This window comes from Rissa tridactyla, chromosome 1, assembly GCF_028500815.1.
Source record: "Rissa tridactyla isolate bRisTri1 chromosome 1, bRisTri1.patW.cur.20221130, whole genome shotgun sequence".
Taxonomy (NCBI): Eukaryota; Metazoa; Chordata; class Aves; order Charadriiformes; family Laridae; genus Rissa; species Rissa tridactyla.
In genome coordinates this window covers 189,443,727-189,462,897 of record NC_071466.1, presented here as the reverse complement: position 1 = coordinate 189,462,897, position 19,171 = coordinate 189,443,727, and the positions used below count along the sequence as shown (strand labels likewise).

At 36.8% G+C, this 19,171-nt stretch overlaps 1 protein-coding gene across 3 annotated transcripts in view; it reads left to right on the top strand.

The window, feature by feature from the left end:
* DOCK4 (dedicator of cytokinesis 4) overlaps positions 1-19,171 on the top strand; it is a 254,671-nt gene that overhangs the window by 127,362 nt on the left and 108,138 nt on the right. For all 3 annotated transcript variants that reach the window (XM_054197685.1, XM_054197676.1, XM_054197691.1), the window contains one exon: positions 14,091-14,216. In XM_054197685.1, coding sequence (XP_054053660.1) covers positions 14,091-14,216 — 126 coding nt within the window. The remainder of the gene's footprint in view (positions 1-14,090; positions 14,217-19,171) is intronic.

The window sequence follows — 19,171 nt, the reverse complement described above, 5'->3', positions numbered from 1 at the left end:
GAAGCTAGCAAATTGAAGATCAGTTACGTTTTGAAAAGGGCTGTCAGGGGGAAGGAAGCACAGAGTTCCAGTAGTGCATGTGAAGGTTGGAGAGGGAAAGACGAAATAAGCAGTAATGCCCCTTTGGGTACTGAGCAACTAGAAGATGAACTATGAAAGGTTATTTATATTGCACACACGAAATTTGTTCCTCTGTGACTGCTTCGCAGCCTGAAAAAGCACTTGCAAGGCTTTAGCAATACGTTCAGATACTTCTGCTGACACCTCATGGAAAATATTGTTGTTACACTACTTTCTTTTTTTTCCTTTGTTGTCTTTTTCTGTAATAGTATTGAATGGCTGGTTCTGAGGACTCATTAGCCTTGTCTGCCACCTTATAGGTGTCAAAAAAGGAGAAAATCTTGCATTACAGGAGACATGGGTTTTTCTGTCTCTTAGGAACCATTGTAGGTATGAGCTACATGTAAGAGAACTTGAATATTTGGTTTATATTGCACTTGCCCTCTTCAAATCATGTTAAAAAGACTTAAGAAAGGTAACACAGTAAACAACAGCTATTGTCTATCCTCTAGGCTTGCTCCCTCCTCAGATTCTGTCCTGTACAGTTTCTTTCAGCTCAGGAGATTTTCACACATGGTCTTTAGTTTCCACAAATTGTTATCTCCCACTGCTGAAGTAGTTTATCAGATAATTCATAATATTCTGCAGAAAAAAAATTCTTCCAGTTTTCTGGAGAAAACTAAAAAGGAATTCAAAACATCAATTTAGAGACTTGCATGTAAAACACATATTGCCAGACTATAGCATTTGTATTTAGCATTCAAACCCCCACTCCCCAAAAAAGTATGTTTTCTACTTCAACTGTTCTGTTCTTAAGTACAGAATCCTCTTGCGTCTTATTCTCAGCTTCTGTCTACAAAAGATCAAATAAAGACAAATGACTGTCACTTCTTAATACAGCCCAGAAAAGAGCAGAGGACAGATGTTCATCCCCTTTCCTCTTTTCAGTGGATGCAGGAATGGAAGGATGCAGTCTCATGAATAATTTAGCATCATTGGCTGGAGTGGGAACTGGAATGTGTTTTCTGCATGAATTTCCAGCATAACAAAGACTAGAGTAGCAGGTAGTGGATCAAATTCCCATTCACCACTAGTCTTTGTAGCTGGTGTTCACGTATCAGCTTACTAGAAGACACCTGGTTGCCTAGTGTAGGAGATCAAACTGTTAATGCAAAGGCCAAATTGTACAGGCTTTGCTGCATTTAGTAGCATTGTTATTTCTTACATTGAGTTTGTAGTATTTGTAGAATAAGTACCATTAGATCTAGATGATTTCTTAATTATTAAGCAAATCAGGTTTCAGTAATATCATGAGTGGAGCTGGCTATAAAAACTATTTTTCCTATAATATTTTTTCTTAGAATTCAAAGCTAGTTACTTTGTTTTGAAATGCAAAAATTCATGGAAAAATGAATATTCCTGCATGGGGATTGCATCTAATTACATCAGTCTTACACGGAAAATAACACATCTCTATTCCAGCATCTGTAGGACCGGAGATCAGTAAAATGTATACTACAGATCTAGAAAACAGTAACTGGCTTATCTCAAACCATATAAAATCATCTTTTCTCTCCTTATAGAATATTTTAGATAGTGAAGCCTAGCCAAAGTCATCGCTTTCATATCAAAGCTTGGGCTTCTGTCAAATGTCGAAACCTCTTCGTAGGGTTTGCAGTGTGAGTCAGTTGCAGATCTTATTCTTTGGGTATGACTGTGAAACTGTGCTCTGGACCTTTCTTGGGACTACAATAAATAGATAGGATTGGACGGGGGCTGCTTTTCTCTTTAATAAAGTGGGCAGTAATGTACAAAGTGCCTTGTAAACTGTTATTGATCGTATAATAGCTGCTTCATTTGCCCACAGAATTACTGTACCGTGAGTGAACCTGTTGATCTTTAAAGTGGTTTGAAGTGCATTTTAGGACAAGGGGCAACAGAACAGGCCAAATCTGGTTGTCATTAAACATGGGTTTATACAAAAATAAATAAATAAGAATCAGAGAATGCAACTCCAATTGTTCATACTTATGCCGAGTAATGAATTATTTTCTTTTTTCTGATTTTTAGATGAATTTATGTTCTTGTCTGGGACACTACCTTTTTTTTTTACCTCCAGTTCTTTAGGCTTTCAAAAGTTGAAATGTAATTTTCTTAATGCAGCACACGATGATGGAAAGGATGTCTAGCAATTGGAACAGTCTTTTTGTCTAGTGTTTGGAGCCGTCCTTTGAGCTCTGAAGGTAGAGGGTTCTTGTCTATAAAAATTACCCACTTACAACTGTGAGCAAGTTACACAGTTTAACAGTGATGGTTCTTACTGTAATCCCTACTTAAACACCATCAGCATCTTCGAAGTATCTCCTTAGGCACGAGATCTTCCTGTAGGCGCCTAAAGCCTCAGGTAGCTTCATTTCCACAACTGCTTGAAGTTGGGAACCGTGGGGTATCTGCGTGCACCCAGGACACTTGCACCATCCAGGATATGGGTGGGCTAGATTTAGCTTCCCGAGTACTAGGCTGAAAAAAAAATGCTGAAAAGGATTGCTGTGACTCTTGTGCCCATGCTGTTTCAGGGAATATATAAATATTCCCTGGGTTTACCATAGAAATTATTTACTCCAGTGTTTGAGACATTCTTCAAAGACAGAAAATGTCTTGGTTCAGACTCTGATTTTGAAAAGGATTTTCAGTCTGTCTCACACGTCCCAGATGAGCATGCTAATCACTTGGCTCCTCAGACTTCCCTGCAGCAACTATTCAGCTTTGTATACAATCAGAAAATATTCATTATACCATGGGGAAAGTGAAAGTGGCTCTAAAGCCTACCAAGTAGCACATGATTTTTGTAAGCGTGATCTGTATTCATGTCCTCTTAGCAAATCCTATAGAGGAGAGATTTAAACCTTGTCTCATGTTACATATGAATATTCTCCCCAATGAGAATAAAAAAGCATATTAAAAATTGATGAAAAATGCACTACAACTTCCTCTTTCTTTGCTTTCCTTTGAGAAGAAAGGCTGGATAGCTCACTTTTAAGGGGATGCAAGACATCCCTTTTTGTTCTGCTTTTTACTTTAGGTTCCTAACATTCTCATGTGTAAGCTCCTGTGTAAATGCCTATTTAGATGCCCTTACAACAAGTCTTGAAAACCTGCATGTGCCTGATGCGGTAATTCTTGAGAGCCGAGACAAAGATACACGTGCTTTTCAGTTGTTTCAGCAAAGAAGTTGAAAATCCTTTCAAATCCTATAGAGGTCAAATTGCTGGTGTAAGAAACTATAAAAGTATCTAGCTGCTTTTTAGCTTTGGACTCTTCTGTGGATTCCACGAAAATAGCGAATGTAATCAGGTCTTTTCTGTGCCATTATCTTGGAATGCTCTGATGAACTAGACAAGAGTGATGGAACCTAATTGCGTGTTTACTGAACGCAGTGTGGTGCATTCTGTGGTAGCAATGCCAAACCTACATCGCAACTCCACTGGAAACACTGTTAATTATACATTAACTTTAATTGAGGGGAGAGCCTTAAGCTTTAGAGGAAACTCATTCAAAATGGTGGGATTTCTCTTGCCACTCTAGGCTTGAGCATGATTTCTTCCGTTTTTAGGGTGTTTTCTAATATAGTGACAGTGTTAATTTTTTAACCGTTGCATAGGGGGTCGAAATACAGCTCTTGAAAAATCTACATAAATCATATCCTCTTTCATACAGTTTAGGTCATAAGAAGAATAAAATCAGAAATTACTGCATTGTACCTAGTAGTTGGCAGGATAATTAATTTTTAAATACAATGGAGGGAGGACCTGAATAAAGAGGTTGTTTTTAAGACAAATCGAGGTTGTGGTTTGATTTGTAAAAGATCGTCTTAAGCCTGTCAGCCACAATTTGTTAATTTCTTTCTTTAAAAGAGAAAGATGCACAAGTAGTTTTTTTCAAATGAATCTTTTACTGTTAGTAATAAATTCAAACTTGTTTCCATGTACCTGTGCAAAAATTCTGCAGCAGAAGTGATGCTGCCTAACAAAAGGAGACTGGTCAATAAATGGGAAACTGCATAATGCCCCAATTGAAACGTGGACGACTTGAAGCCCATATTGTTGACAGATATTTGCTAAGAATCCCATCATGAGGAATGACAAACTGTTATCTTAGAGGGGAAAGTTATTCATTAAATTATACAGTAAGTTAGGTTGGAAGGGTCCTCAGGAGGTTATGTGGTCCAACACCAGTTCAAAGAGGAACCAACTTCAAAGTGAGATCTAACTTTTTTTGTAGTTCAGTGAGATTGCTCATTCAAAGCTGAATTTCATTATGCTGCTATCATTTTAATTCAACCAGACCAAAGTTTCATAAAGAAGCTAACATCCTTAGTTTTAGGGAACTTCTTCGTTTTTTTGCCCAGCACACATCAGTTGGTACTAAATCTCAGTCTAGCTCAGTGGTTGTATAAGACACGGTCAGGGAAGGCACAAGGTAGAGCAGCTCAAGGCATGAACTCATCTGACAAGACACAAGTTCTGAGGCAAGTATGGATCTTAAATGTATTAACTTACTGAAAAATGGGTTTGGATTTCAAACTGGACTCACAAGTGAAGGAAGCGTTGCCTGTGGCTAATTAACTGAAGTAACCAATATGACCACCGTCTCCTGATTTCTACAAGTAGCCACTTCTTTTGATCCTCTAGTCTATTCAGAGATGGGAAGGTGAAAAGAATTTTTTCCCTTAGCAGCCATCTGTTTTAAAATTTATATAATATTAGTTACTAGACTGAAATCTTCTTTGCACCTGGAGGAGAAGTTTCAGCTACTAAAAAAAAGTGGTTTAGCATTTGCGAGGCTATAGGTACGGATGCTCAGCACATCACTTCCCCCCTTCAGTACTCTGACTCTCTTCCTTTGCTGCCAAAGCTCTGAGGGTGCTTTTCTCCGAATCCCAGTGTAATGGTGTTAAAAGGTTAAAGTTAATGTAAGGCCTTAACAGAAGCTGTCAAATGGATGTGCCAAATTGGCATGATTTGTTTTCCTTTTGCCTGGGAGAACTAAAAAAAGTGGGACAGGCTGCCCAGGGAACTGTTTGAATCACCATCCCTGGAGGTAGACGTGGTGCTTAGGGACATGGTTTAGTGGTGGTTTTGTCAGTGTTAGGTTGATGGTTGGACTCAATGATCTTAAAGGTCCCTTCCAACCTAGACGATTCTATGATTCTGTGGTTCTATGGCAATGGAGGCTGCTGGATAGAAACAGCGGTGTGTGCTTTGGGGCAGTATGTGTCCTTTCACACCTATTTACCTGCGTTCAACAGCCTCTTGGCACTCTAATAATATCTTTTCTCCATGGTTATTGTAAAACACCGAGAAATTAAAAAAACAGGTGGAAAACCATATACTTTGGCTGTTTCATCTCCTATTTCACAAAAAGTAATCTGGCTCGCAAATTCCTTGATATGGAGGGGGAAGCCTGTTAGAGTCATTGTTTACCTTGCAGTAGAGAAACTGCAGAGGCCCCGTGAAGTGGTATAACTGAGGAGCATCATTTTTCCGTACTTTGTGTGATGAATAGCTACAAGAGGTCAAATACAACAGGGAACTGGCAGCTCATTATAAGTTTACAGAGTGCGGTATTTCTAGGAACAGAGCTGTGGTAACTTATGGCATTTCCTAGATACAAGAAGCAGTGTGACTGTGTTTGTGTGACAGTACCCCAGTAGTTCACAGCATTACCCCACTCAGAGTTGTTGCAAGGAGAGCTTCTTCCTGTGAATCAGCATAAGAAATGTCAGATGGGAAACAAAATGTGCATTCCCTGCTGGGAGGAACCACGAAAAGGAGGTGTAGGCTCACAGTGGAGAGATGGGTGGAGCAATGGCTGTTGGAAAATGAGTAAGAATGAGGGCAGAAGTGGTAACATACTCAGCAGAGAAGATAGAACAGAACAAAGTACGTAACTTTTAGGTAACTCCTGGGCACATGATTAATCACATCAAGGTACCCCTTGCATCTGTGCTCGGCTAAGAAGAGAAGATCTCTGGTGTTTGTTCTCAGCAGGATTCACAGGTGTGTCAGTGGTACACTGAAATGTATTTTGTATCTGTACATCACTAACATTTAAACAGCAAGCGCATTTGTTTAATTACTCTAGTTTCATTACAATTTATTAATCTGTCAGTTTTAATCTTTGTAAAGTTCTGTGACAAGGAGATTATATGTATTCCATTTTGATGTGTTTAAGAATTAGTTGTCACTGAAGGCTGCTATTTGAAATACATTTAAAATAAGAATAGTGCTCATATATGCTTCACTAAGTACACAATGAATTAAGGCATTCCATTTTGTTTCTCAAGATCATTTGGCCCTGAATGACAATTTTGACGTGTAAAAAAAAAAAAAAAAAAAAAAAAATGTTTAGAGCAGGTTTTTAGACAAGGATGTGTAGAACTTTACTTTTTCAAGTACTTCTTACAGGGTGGATGATATTGTTTGGCAATCTGATGTTAAACCCTTTTCCCTAATTCAGGGGTAACCAAATCTTTAAAATATGTAGCCTAATCTAGCATCTAGCATTAGTTATGGTAGTTTGGGGAAAAGATATTAATCCTTAAAGGTGGCAGACTTATAGACCAGCCAGATGTAATTTTGTACATTTTTACTGCAGTTTAAGCTTGTGTTGTTGTTTGTGAAAGTTCTGGCTTTACCATAAGGACTCAAAGGATAAAGTTCAAGGTAGATTTTTGGTGTAGTTATCTGTAAATGTCCTTCCTATAGCCTGACTTGTAGACTGTGCTGGAGATAAGGACTCTAATAAAGTTAAATTCATACTGTGCTCTTGAGTGTTGCTAAAATACTTGTTTTTAGAGAAGAATGAAAAACGTGCAGTTGTGATACTGTCAGGGACATCTTCTATCCAGTAGAAGGTAATGACCTGCTCTTCATTGCAGTCCTGCAGTTATGCACGTGATTGCAGAAATGGCACTCAATTTAACTCCGGAACTTCCTAGCTAAGGGTACATAGTGAGAATAGCTGGCTCATATTTCCATCTTGGATTATGTTTTAGCAGTGAGGTTTTTATAAGCCTTTTGCAAAATTTCAGTCTGCTTGTTACTATTAGTGTTGACTTTCTTTACTTTAGCTACTGAAAGAATAAAAGGTCTTAAGTCTACTTCAAATTATAAATTATAGAACATTCATGCATGACTTTAGCTTCTTTGAGGGTTATACTTACAAATTCATTACAAATGTTACCTGGGCTTTTATGGTGGTGGGGATCTGTCTTTTAATGCCTTTTTTAGGTTCAGGTTAAACGTTAGCTGTTTCTTTATTTGAAATGAGACACTTAAGTGGGATGCAAGTAGATAAATTTCTAAATACAATGGTGTGGAGGCTGTTTGCACTGCAGAGCTGCACTTCATGAAGGAGAAAATAACAGGTGTTTCCCTGGAACCTTTTGTCTGTTATTGGCACTAGAAGCAATATAAGACACTTATAATTGTAAAATTACAGAATCACAGAATCTTCAGAGTTGGAAGGGACCTCTAGAGATCATCTAGTGCAACTCCCCTGCTAAAGCAGGATTGCCTAGAGCACATTACTCAGGACTGCATCCAGGCGAGTCTTGAAAATCTCCAGAGAAGGGGACTCCACAACCTCCCTGGGCAGCCTGTTCCAGTGCTCTGTCACCCTCACCGTAAAGAAGTTTTTCCATGTATTTGAACGGAACTTCCTACGTTCCAACTTGTGCCCATTGCTCCTTGTCCTGTCGCTGGGAACCATTGAATTGTCTTTTGTGGACTGACTAATATTCTAGTTAAGAAAAGAGTGTGTAAAAATGTAATTATAAAAATTTTTGAGCAAGATGATTCGCTTTTGCAATATAACAATGTAGTATGGAAAGGGGTATTGACATGCTGTGCGTATTGTTAATAGAAAAGGGCATCAGCGGGCTTAGTAAGGTAAGAATTGGAGAAATTATTGCTGCGATCTTTATTGTCTCTATAAGGAGGCTAGACCAGATGCTTATAATCACCATTTAGCCTTCTGGTCCTTTAACCTTTGTTCTGTGGTGATTCTGGCAAGAAATACTTGAGGCTCTGCCATTTCCCCTGTAAAGAAATTCCAAGCCAGTTTTCTTGTGATAATATGATGTCATTTGCATTTAAGTGTTTATGTTCCATGTGAAGAAGTAAAAAACCCCGACTTTCCACACTTGAGGGCATTTCTGACAAAAGCCTTAGGTACAAGAGCTCATTTAATTCATGAGCTCCAAGAAAGTTCTCAAAATTTTGCAGTGGCTGTTTTTGTTTCATTCTTTTATACTGAGCTAAAAAACAGAATTTAAAGATGAGGAAAAGAGAAAGACTTTGGAGTTTCCTTTGATAATTCAAAGTAATCACAATCAAGTCTTTAACAAGGCCAGGGAGGATTGAATCTACCTCTCCTTTTTTTCCTCTCTGTTCCCAGACTGTAATTTGTGGGATTTAGTACACAGATTTTGCTGTGGCCAAATTGCACAAGATTTATACGATTATTTTTTCCAGATCACATTACCTAAATAAATCATTTGATTGCCAATAACAATGTGGAAATCTACTGGTATAATCTCTGCAGTGGTAATTCGGGCAGTTTAAATACCACCAGAAATGGGAACACCTGTATGCTTTCAGAATACTCTTAACACCCTCAGGCAGCTTTATTTGGACAGATGCCTTATTTTATTACCTTTCTTAAAATACAAACAGTGCTGAATATTGTTCTGTCCAAGTCTTTTTTCTATCAGCTTCCTGAGCAGCTGCTAGGCATTTTCTTCTTAATATGATCTAAGATCCTCTGCTGCCAGTAGATAGAAGCTGAATGTAAATGCTTTCCCCTTCCCCCCACAAGCTCAAATGCAAATAAGCGGTCTCTAAGCATAACGAACAGTTGCCTTTTGTCATAACTAAATGCAGAAATCAATAATGCAGTATAAAAGCTGTTTTAAGGTAAAATGACAGATCTAACAAAAATATGGAATGCTTATTCAGCAACTTGTCGATTTTCTGTATTCTCTTTCATCTGAATGATAAAAATAATCTGTGGTGAATTATGGTACAAGTTAATTGTGAGAAATTTCATGCGCTTGCAAAAGAAATAAAAGCAGATCTGTTTGCCATACCACACAGAGTCTTGCAGTAATATTTTCAAAACTGGAGTAAATAAAGAATAATAGCTAACATAAGAGGTTTTAATTACCACTGGGGAGGTAATTGAAATTTTTTCTGAGAGGACAAAGCTACACTATGTACCTAATTAAAGAAAATGTGCTAGTCTTTCAGAGATTGGATAATCATTTTCATTGTTATGTTTTAGCTCCTAATATTCTAGAAATGGAAAATTCATAGTTATGAAGTTTTGGATAGGGTCTAGGTCTTACAGACAGTGTAGTGATTCTATCGAAGTCAGTGTATGGTGGCATGTTGCGGTTTTCTATTTTGCTTTGTCTTAGCACAGCTGTTTCAGCATGAATGCTCTAATTTTTTCTAAAGCGGATAATTTTATTGTCTGGTGCATGAAATGAGAGAAGAAAGAACTGATGTTGACATACATCATCAGTGTGGAATAAATTAAAACCAAAGGATATTACCTTTGTTATATGACAGAAAACGTGCTCATGTTCCCATAGGAGAAATCTTAATGAATTAACTTTCTATCTTTGTATACAAAAAGAATACCTCTGCATTCTTTTGATTGCTTTCCTTCTCCTTGAGTGTCTTCTCCTAGAAGTGTTCTCTCCCAGATTGGCTGCTGACCAAATTCTTTGGAAGCCTGCTCCACCTTGACCCTGTCTCATTACTGTCTGGTGATTAAACCTTCCTTTCTAGGAGCAGTAACATTTCCTCTCCACCCCTTCCTTTTTTCTCCATAGGGACAGCTTTAATCACTTGTAGATTGAGTTCAGTGGCTTTCTGGCCATTATGGTATGCAAAATTCTGGTTACGTTTTGGAGAGGAAGGTGGTATCTTTCAGTCATTCCATTTTGATTTGCAGTATGTCTGAGGGAGTCCCACTTCAATTTCTGAAAATCTGAATGGCTCTGTGATGTGTCAGTATGTTTTAAATGATGAGAGTTAACTCTAACTGATAGTGATGTAATTTGATTTATAATAAGGATACAAAATTTAGTCCCTTGTAAAATGTGAATTATTCCATCTTTTTAAAGTGCCGCTTCCCCATGACTTCTATTTCAGATGCATGGTTCCTCAGTCACGATGGGTGTCTCGTTTCTTTGGCAAGTGCGTTGTATTTTTATAGACCCATAAATATGGGATTGCTGTGGCTTGTAACTGTCAACACAGTCCTCCTTGCCTATCTGGCTTTGGCTGGCTGGACTTGTCTTAGCCTGCCTGGAGATTTGTTCTGACTTATAAAAGCATTTATCTAAAGACAAAGTAATAAATTTATATCTACTTTATTTTAGCTCTTGCTTAGCTTTGTACAATTGTGTGGTGTTACCCACTTTGGTACACATCTTGTATTTACTAGATACTTATAACATGTAGTTACTCTATGTAGAGTTAGCTATCTATAATCCTAGATGAAAATGGAACATAGAAGACTAAAGACATGTGACCATAACTGAGACCTTGAAAGTACTGCCATGGGATGATACTAGGGCCCCCAGACCTATGAACAGCTCACCAGTGTCCAAGTACCGGTCATCAAATAGTGTGACCTTGAGAGCAGAATAAAACCAGTTTTAGGGGAAACAAAGAGAGCAAAGAACAGATATATGGCATATATAAACCCGCTTGTATATGATGAATGAAGATGTAATGCAGATGTGCAGACTAGAAACAACAAGGTATAAAGCACATTAACAAACATAAAAATTACTCCAAGAGGAGCCTAGAGAGAGAGACGGAAGAATCAGGCAACACCCTACTTCTTATGGCAAAGGACTTGAAATGCTGATAATTCGGTCACCATACATCACCTTCCCAGGTTGAAACCATTGACCTTAAGACTCCAGAGGGGCAGTGGAAGGGTGAGCAAGGAGTAGATACCAGAAAGATTGTGTGTATATATGTAATTTTAACAGTATTTTTTTTGGAGTGTGTTAGTATCGTTGTAAATGGACTAATAATAACTCTTTGATAAGACTGTTATAACTTTTATTAGGACTAAAAATAAGTCTTTTCATATACAGTGCGTTCCTTTTGCCCATCACAAGATCCTGAATGTAACAAATCAGTGGGAATTCAAGCAACCTATTGTGTAACTTGGGTGTCACACCTCAGTAATAGTGTGCGTCTCCTGATTTTAGGCCCTTAGTGCAAGGGGGTCTAGTTTCCTTGCAGAATTAGTGGAGCTTTGAGAGATCGATCAGAACACTTAACTGGGGATCGCCCTCTTTTCATGGATTATATAAAGCTCCTAACTTTAGCATTTTTACCAGATTTTTTTAGGTCATCTTCTTCCCTTCTTGTCAATTCCTTTTTTATTTGGCAGCTGGATCCTCTGTGGCAAGATTGTTAACTTGAAACCTTGGTTGTCGGAGCTTCGTCAGACTTCCTTTCCTGTGCATCTTTCCTCTGTTTCCATTCTGGTTTAGTTTCACTCTTTCCTATTGCACTGGACTGTTTACACCATATAACATTTTTAAGTTACTTTGCTATCTGTATTCCAATGTTCTTCATTATTCTGAAGAGTTGGGGGATGCATAGTGTTTGTATTCCAAAGATGTATATGAACTATAGGTAAAACGACTAAACCATGTTTTAAGTGTGTTCACTGAGAGATTTTCTTGATGCTTTTGGATATAAAAGGATGACTCTGCATTTTCTAACAATGAATGCTGTGAAATAGAGAGCTCTAATACCTTTCTCACCTTGCGTGACAAAGTACTTCAAATCCTTGACATCTTATTTCTTAAATTAAAACTATTTTTACATTGATGAGGTTTTTTGACACATCTCACTTTTGAGCTAAATAAAATTCTTCAATGAAATCTGTGAAATTTGTACACAAAGAAAACTGTAGCACTAATTGGATTTGAGGTCTTTAACTTTTTCCTAGAAAACACAATAACTTTACTCAACACCAGGCGGTGTACAATATCTGGTTAACACTGTTATGGTTTATGTGATTTGTAGCAATGGCAAATATTTTTTAAGTTTCCAACAAAACAGTGCAAGAGGGGTATATGGGGTATGGTTATACATATGTATGTATAACAAGTTCTTAAAATGTAAAAGAAACAGGATTGGATGTGGGCTAATTTTCCGTATTTGTAAGAGAGCTGTATGCAGCCTTGCTTTTCCAATCCAGTAATGAAAAACTTTTCACCTGCTCTAACAGAGTCTGAATTTTGCCTGTATGACTGCTTACAAACCTTCTGTACCACCAGCTGGCCACAGTGTGGTTTGTTTTCTTGTCTACACCAATAATAATTGTCACTACTTCCTAAAAGTTGTTAACAGGATAACGATAGAACAAATTCCCATTACCAAAATAATTAATGCCCTTGGCATTAAATACAGTCCTTAAAACAGAATAGACTTCAGTGAATGTTTTTCCTTGTAAGATTTGTTTATGTACTCAGTTGAAGATGTGTAGGTGAGCTGTTTTTCATAAAAGAATGGAAGTCTAGTCAAAGTATCATGTTCTCTGGAGTTGCCAAAATAATAACATGTAAGTGTAGGTAAGAGGAAAAAGATAAAATTTTTATTCTAATTACATCTCTCATCTCTTTAGTGCAGTCGCCTGGACTGGAAGTACTTAGGACAGATTTTTCAAGCTCTGATTTAAGAACCATCAGACTTCAAGTAAATTTATTCGGTTAAATAGTAACATGGTTGTAGGGGAAATTTCTTCCAAAGCCCAAAGGGCTGATGACCTTGATCAGTCTGTATGTACATGTTATTTACTTAAGATTAATCTAAAGTTAATCGTGACTCTTCTGAGCTGTCTGTTTATCTCCAGTTGTTCAGTGTACATGAAGAGTTTGCTCTTATCTTCTCCTTGATCTGTATGTTGACACGTGATATGCTGTAGTAATGTGGAAGGTCAGGGAAGATTAATCTTTACAAGCTGTATCATCCTGACACTTGCCTCAGTGATTATATTTGAAATAACCAAAGGCATGCATATTGGTTTTTGTTAATCTCAGCTGTAATCATAGAATTATAGAATGGTTTGTTTGGAAGGGACCTTTTAAAGATCAACTAGTCCAACTCCCGATAATGAAGTATACTGTTTGCAATTTATTTGTATACTGCAGATATAGTAGATGAAGTTATTCTTCCTTGGTTCTAGAGGAATAAATATTGGAAAATTATTATATGGCCACTCTTGCATTTTGCATGTCTTCTAGCAAACACTGGAAAGAGCATGATTGACTAAATATGACGATTTTTGAAAAAAAAATAAATTGTAATTTCAGTCATTATGAAATTATTGTGCCTAAGTGAAAAATAGTGATTATGCTATATTGGTTTATTAAAGTTTGATTCTTTGGAGTTTGAATTAATAACTTGTATAATTTTGTATCGGGTTAAGTGACGCATTGTAGTGAGACTTTCATGTTTCTCCCATGGGTAGGGACCATTGTGTTTGCACCTTTTCTTGCATGCAAATGAAGGTAGCATTGTGTTGAAGGTAGTGCAAAATGGAAATAGTAGCAAATATTTCTGATTGACGTTTCTCTAAATTGACATTTTTCTGATTCTTTTTCCAGTCAAGGCCTCAATCTATCCCTATTGAGATAATTTTAAGCCAATGTGTCATCGTAGTTTAGTTACACATCAGTAATAATTTGCAAATGCTTTTTCATGGGTATTTGTTTTCAAGTCTTCATCAATTTTTGGATGTTAATACCCTTCCCAAATACATGAAAAAAATTGAGGTGGGGTGGCTTGGTATTATTGAATGCCCTCTGGATTTTCTGGGTTCTTAGGAATGCATGCATAGTTGCAATTATATAAAATTTAAGGAGTAGTGATGACCATAATCTGTTTGAATGGCTTATTTTTCCTTGTTTTTCTCATCATTTTCAGGTCTGGCAGTTTCTCTTCAGTTGCTTCATGGAGACATAGAACAAATTAGGAGAGAGTATACGTCCATGTTTACCCATGGAGTATCCATAACAAGGAAACTAGGTTTTTCCAATATTATCATGCCTGGTAAGTTAAAAAGAAAAACCTCTCAATAAGCAGCAGAAGAAAGAACTAATGAGAAATTACTTAGCTTGCAGCTTATTTCCAAATAAATACTGTATTCTAAAGCTTCTTAAACTTTTCCAGAGACCTTTTTATTTTACTTTTTTTCAGATAGTTAGAAGAAAACTCTGTCCCAGTGGTCCCATTACATTATACATTTTATAGTTACTATGTCAATGTCAAAAGGACATACAGCTATAGCAGCCTTTTTTGAGAGGTGGAACCCCACTTTGTAGAAGTGGAGATGACTGAATACAAGACTGCTGAGCTCTATGCAGAGAAAGAGATAACCAGCCGAACATCATGTTCTTAGAAGATGGTAGCTTTCTAAATAAGGATTCACAAAATCTCACTGACACTGTACAGCTTCTGGTTTCATCAGATTTGTGTCTCAAATACTGGAAATGAAGATAGTGGAAATAGATAATTATAGGGTTGTAGAGATTTCATTTTGATTATATTGTATGACAAAATATGCAAATACTTAAACAGATGCTAAGGAAGGTAGAAAGAATGTGTCAATATGAATGTGAAGAAGGAAATACAGAAAGAAGATCGCAGTAATATCTATAGTTCCATCCCTGAAATTAAATTTTTAAAAAGTTTAATGAGTTGCTGGAAATTATAAGGCTAATGTCTCTTTAAAGGAAAAGCATATTTGCAAGCAGACTAGTTTGGCACAATTATGATATTGTGTTGTTGCTGAGAAATGTTGCAGGGAGGAGCTCACATCTTAGTTTCATCTGAGTACACACACAATGCCTTGACTCTCTCAAATTTAAATCATCCTCATGACTTGCAGATTTTTAATACAGACTACCTTCTTAAAAAGATGTGTCTTTGCATTCCCGGGCACATAAATCAGAAGTAAACTAATGTTCTGAGGCAAGAATAAATAAGCTTTAATACTTCACTAATCAAGGAGGTCTTAAATAGGCATTTAAAGCTCAGTAATGAGACTCAGCTTTAGCTATGGGCATGTATTTCTCTTGAACTTCTGCCTGAAACTTGACAACTGAGAATTCACTCTTGTGTTCTCCCTGCCAATTAAACATCTGTCCTTCTACATGCTTGATCAGTACTGCTAATCACTTAAAACATGCACAGAACACAAGTTAATAAAACGGTTTTAGCGTTATTATGAAAATGCTCTGCTGCTGTCGCTGCAATATTTAGAACAATAAAATGCATGAGTCAGCTGCCATTTAATTCAAAGGTAAATTATATATGTATGTTTGATGGAAGCATTCAATTGAAATCTTATGGCTTATTAGCTAGGGTTTATTTGTTGTATTACTGTTGGATTTGTAATTTGAATCAAATGAGTACTGTAGATAATATAGCTGATAACAGTGGAAGCAGTTTTAGTGAGCACACTGTAACTCTCATTAAGAAACCTTTCTCCCATTTATCCACGATTTAGTGACCTTCTGCTCTGTGTTACCACATTTTCGAAGTCCTATAAATAGCTTTCGTATCCCCTCACTTTCCAGTTGTGAAATAATGTGATGTAGTAAATGGCGAAAACCATGTTATAACAGAGTACTGTGTAATCAGCTGCTGGAGGAGTTTCTCAACTCTGTTTCAAAGAATTGCGCGGTCTCAGTTTGTCCCTTTTTTTAGTTAAAAAAATAATATATGGGTTCTGGGGTGCTGCTTTCTCAGTCCGAATGTATACATACCTCAGTTTAGAAAATGCACAACTTCTATTCTATGCTTACTGGCATAGAAGAGGTTTCTCCTAAAGAGAAATAATCATCTTACTCTTGGAATGACAAGTTCCAAGGGCTAACCAGAGCAGTATGCCCTAGGCGCTGAAATGCCCGCAGGAAGCTAGCCTTTGAAATGCTTTTTTCTTTTAAAGCTCTCCTTTCATTTTGTTTCTCTTCTAGTGTCTTTTTTCAGAGATAAATTAGAGAACTTCATCTTTTGCCACTGGAAATGGTCATTAATTAGATCTTATTTTATATTTTTGTTGAAAGTAAGTATATTGCTGTGGCTAATTAGCACTTAGGTTAGGGCTCTGAACCAGACTCTCTTGAATTATTCAAGAAGAAATACTTCATGCTGCTAAACTACAGCATCTCTTTTATAAATGCCATATTTTAAGTCTCTGTCCTATTCTGGTGTATTTAAACTCTCTCTGACCTTAATTTTTCATCATATCAATCCTTTTCTTTGTGGTTTTTGCTGTTAAAAGTAACTGGGATCATCATACATGCCAAACTAGAATTTTGTTGACAATAATAATGCATGTTTTTATAGAGCAATGCTTTTTATGTCACCGGAGCCTGACAGGGTGAAGCCAGAGAAATGCTCTTTGCAGGACCTGTGGAATTTTTTAATGAAGAACTCCAAGTGCTTTAGGAAGTGAAGTAGATGGGTAGAAAAAAGCATATATGATTCAAAAAGGCCGTGAAATAAGTAACTCTATTCTAGCTGACAGAATTGTGAGTCTAATCAACCTGCATTTTCTACGTTTAACCAGGATTTAAAGGCAGATTCTATGCAACCACTAGTAAACTCCTTTCCAGCATCCTAGTGTGGCAGTCTGCAGATTCACAAGTCAGTATTCTCGGAAAGCTTTGTACAAAATCGAAGGACGACTGTGCTTACACCCTAAATTTCTGTGTTCACCATTTCCTGAAAGGACAGACAACCGCAGCACTACTTAGTATATAAAATTTAGCATTAAATATTTATGACCATACTATACTTTTGGAACAGTACTTTAAGTTAGATTAACGTACATAATAGGTGATGGAACGTGAAAGCCCTTTTGTATTTTTCTATACATACTCTTTCCAGCTTTTGTGCTGTTTTATGTAGTGTGCTCTTATGGAATCCGTTTTCAAATTTGACTTACAGCATCTGTATCAGTGCATAACTTCAGTGCTGCATATGCTCATGTGTTCTAGCACATATGCATGTACATTTTCTGTTGCATTTTTGTGGAAGATATCTAATTCCTTGAAGAAGCCTGATCATTAGTGTGTGTTGTCTGGGGTTTTTAGAATTGACATAAACCCTAGCACAGCTGTTTGTCTAAATGAGGATTTACTGGAGGAGCCATAGCTCTGTGCTGTGACTGCCAGTTCTAAACACACTCTAAACTATCATTTGATGAGCATCCATATAGTTGCACATCTTCCTTTCTTGTGCTTATCAGATGAGAACTGCATCTGCTTTACTTTATTTAAGCTATACTGTTCTAAATAGCGCTAAGTCTATTACTGGTAGTAGTTGTCTTGATTACTTTGTACATGCAAAGCCAAAATCCATTCAGCGTGATACACTAGCACATAAAGTAAAGGCATCTCTTGTGTTTCTGTAGAATCCTTTTTTCACTAAGAAATTCAGTTAGGTCCAACCCTTACTTCCAGGAATGTTGCCTACAAACTTACTCTATGCATCTATATATGTGCGTCTATAATATTAAAGATAATTCTTATTTAAAACAGCTATAGATGCAATTTTGAAAGGCTCTGTGTCTTACAGAGGGCAGCAGCTCTCCTCCAAATGTCTTAATCCATAAAATGTACTGCAACATATAAACAATTGGCCTGTTGGCTGACATCTCAATAGATTTTCATAGATGGATATCAATTACCTACAGACACCTTTTTTCAGCTTATGACCTGAACTAATGGCATTACCACTGCTGAGATCTGACCACCTCTTGCTCTAAGATCAGAGTTTATATTTCTTCCTGTCCATCCAAATCATTAAACTCTTATGTTATTAGAAGAGGTTAAAGAATTGACGAGTCAGTACAATGGTATTACATTGACCATTGTTTTCCTTGTACATAAGGTTAGAGGCTCTATAATGCCAGTGCTTATAGCTGAGCTAGTCAGACCTGACTGCAAAGTCTTGGCTTGTAATCCTTCACTCTGAATTTTTTGGTCCTCTTCTAATTCCGTGATATAATTTTGCAAATAACATAGCTAAAGACTCTACCTGAAGCTGCGGTATTAATTTCTGTAGTGGAATTCCATACTTTTAGACTTATTTGTCAAACAATAAAAGTCATATTTTGTTTCTCAATGTTATATCTTTTTTTTTTTTAACAATTTCTGCTCATTGAGCAGATAGAATGAGCTGCCCAGGATGTTGCAGTGCTTTTAAGTTTCCTACATTAAAGTTTCATATGTTTAATTTAGGAAAAATAACTTTGGTTTTTTACCATCACATCTGCATTGCTTTGCATTTGTCAACTTTTACCTTCAATAGATGCCCTTTAGCTGTCCAGTTAAATCTCATCAGAATTCTCCTTTGAAAGCTACTGAATATACTCATTTCTCCTTCATCTGGATTATTAAAAGGTCTTTTATTCTTTTCATGTGCACATACATGCTCTCCAATCTTTCTTACTTTCTATTTTCAGAAGCTTTTAAAATGAAACTAGAACTGAAATCTTTGTCTTTTTATACAAATGATCTCTCAAAATGCTATCCTTATGATAACATGCATTTTGCAATGATGTGGTTTTGACTAGAAGCATATTCCTTCTTTCAAAGCTTAGAATAAGAGTCTGAAGAGCAAAAATGTAAAGAAAGCTATGGAATCTGTTCTCTTCATCGTGGTAAGTGTCTGTATCTGTCAGTGAGCTTGGACTTAGTAAAGAGCTGTTGATTCTAGGAAAAGAAATATACGTCTGACGCGCTTAAGCATTTTCTCCCATGAGCAATGGCATGAATTTTTCCAATCTTCTTTATCCTTTATGGAGTACAAACAGCCTAAATTTAACACCTGCCATTGTTTGCTGTTCTGATTTCCAAGAATCCAGAAATATGTATTTTTAATTACTGAAAGTAATATTGCCTGGATATATTAGTTACACAAAATACGTTTAAGTAATATTGTGGAGTAAAGTCACCCTGAATTTTGACCTTTCACAAAATTGTAGTATTCTGTGG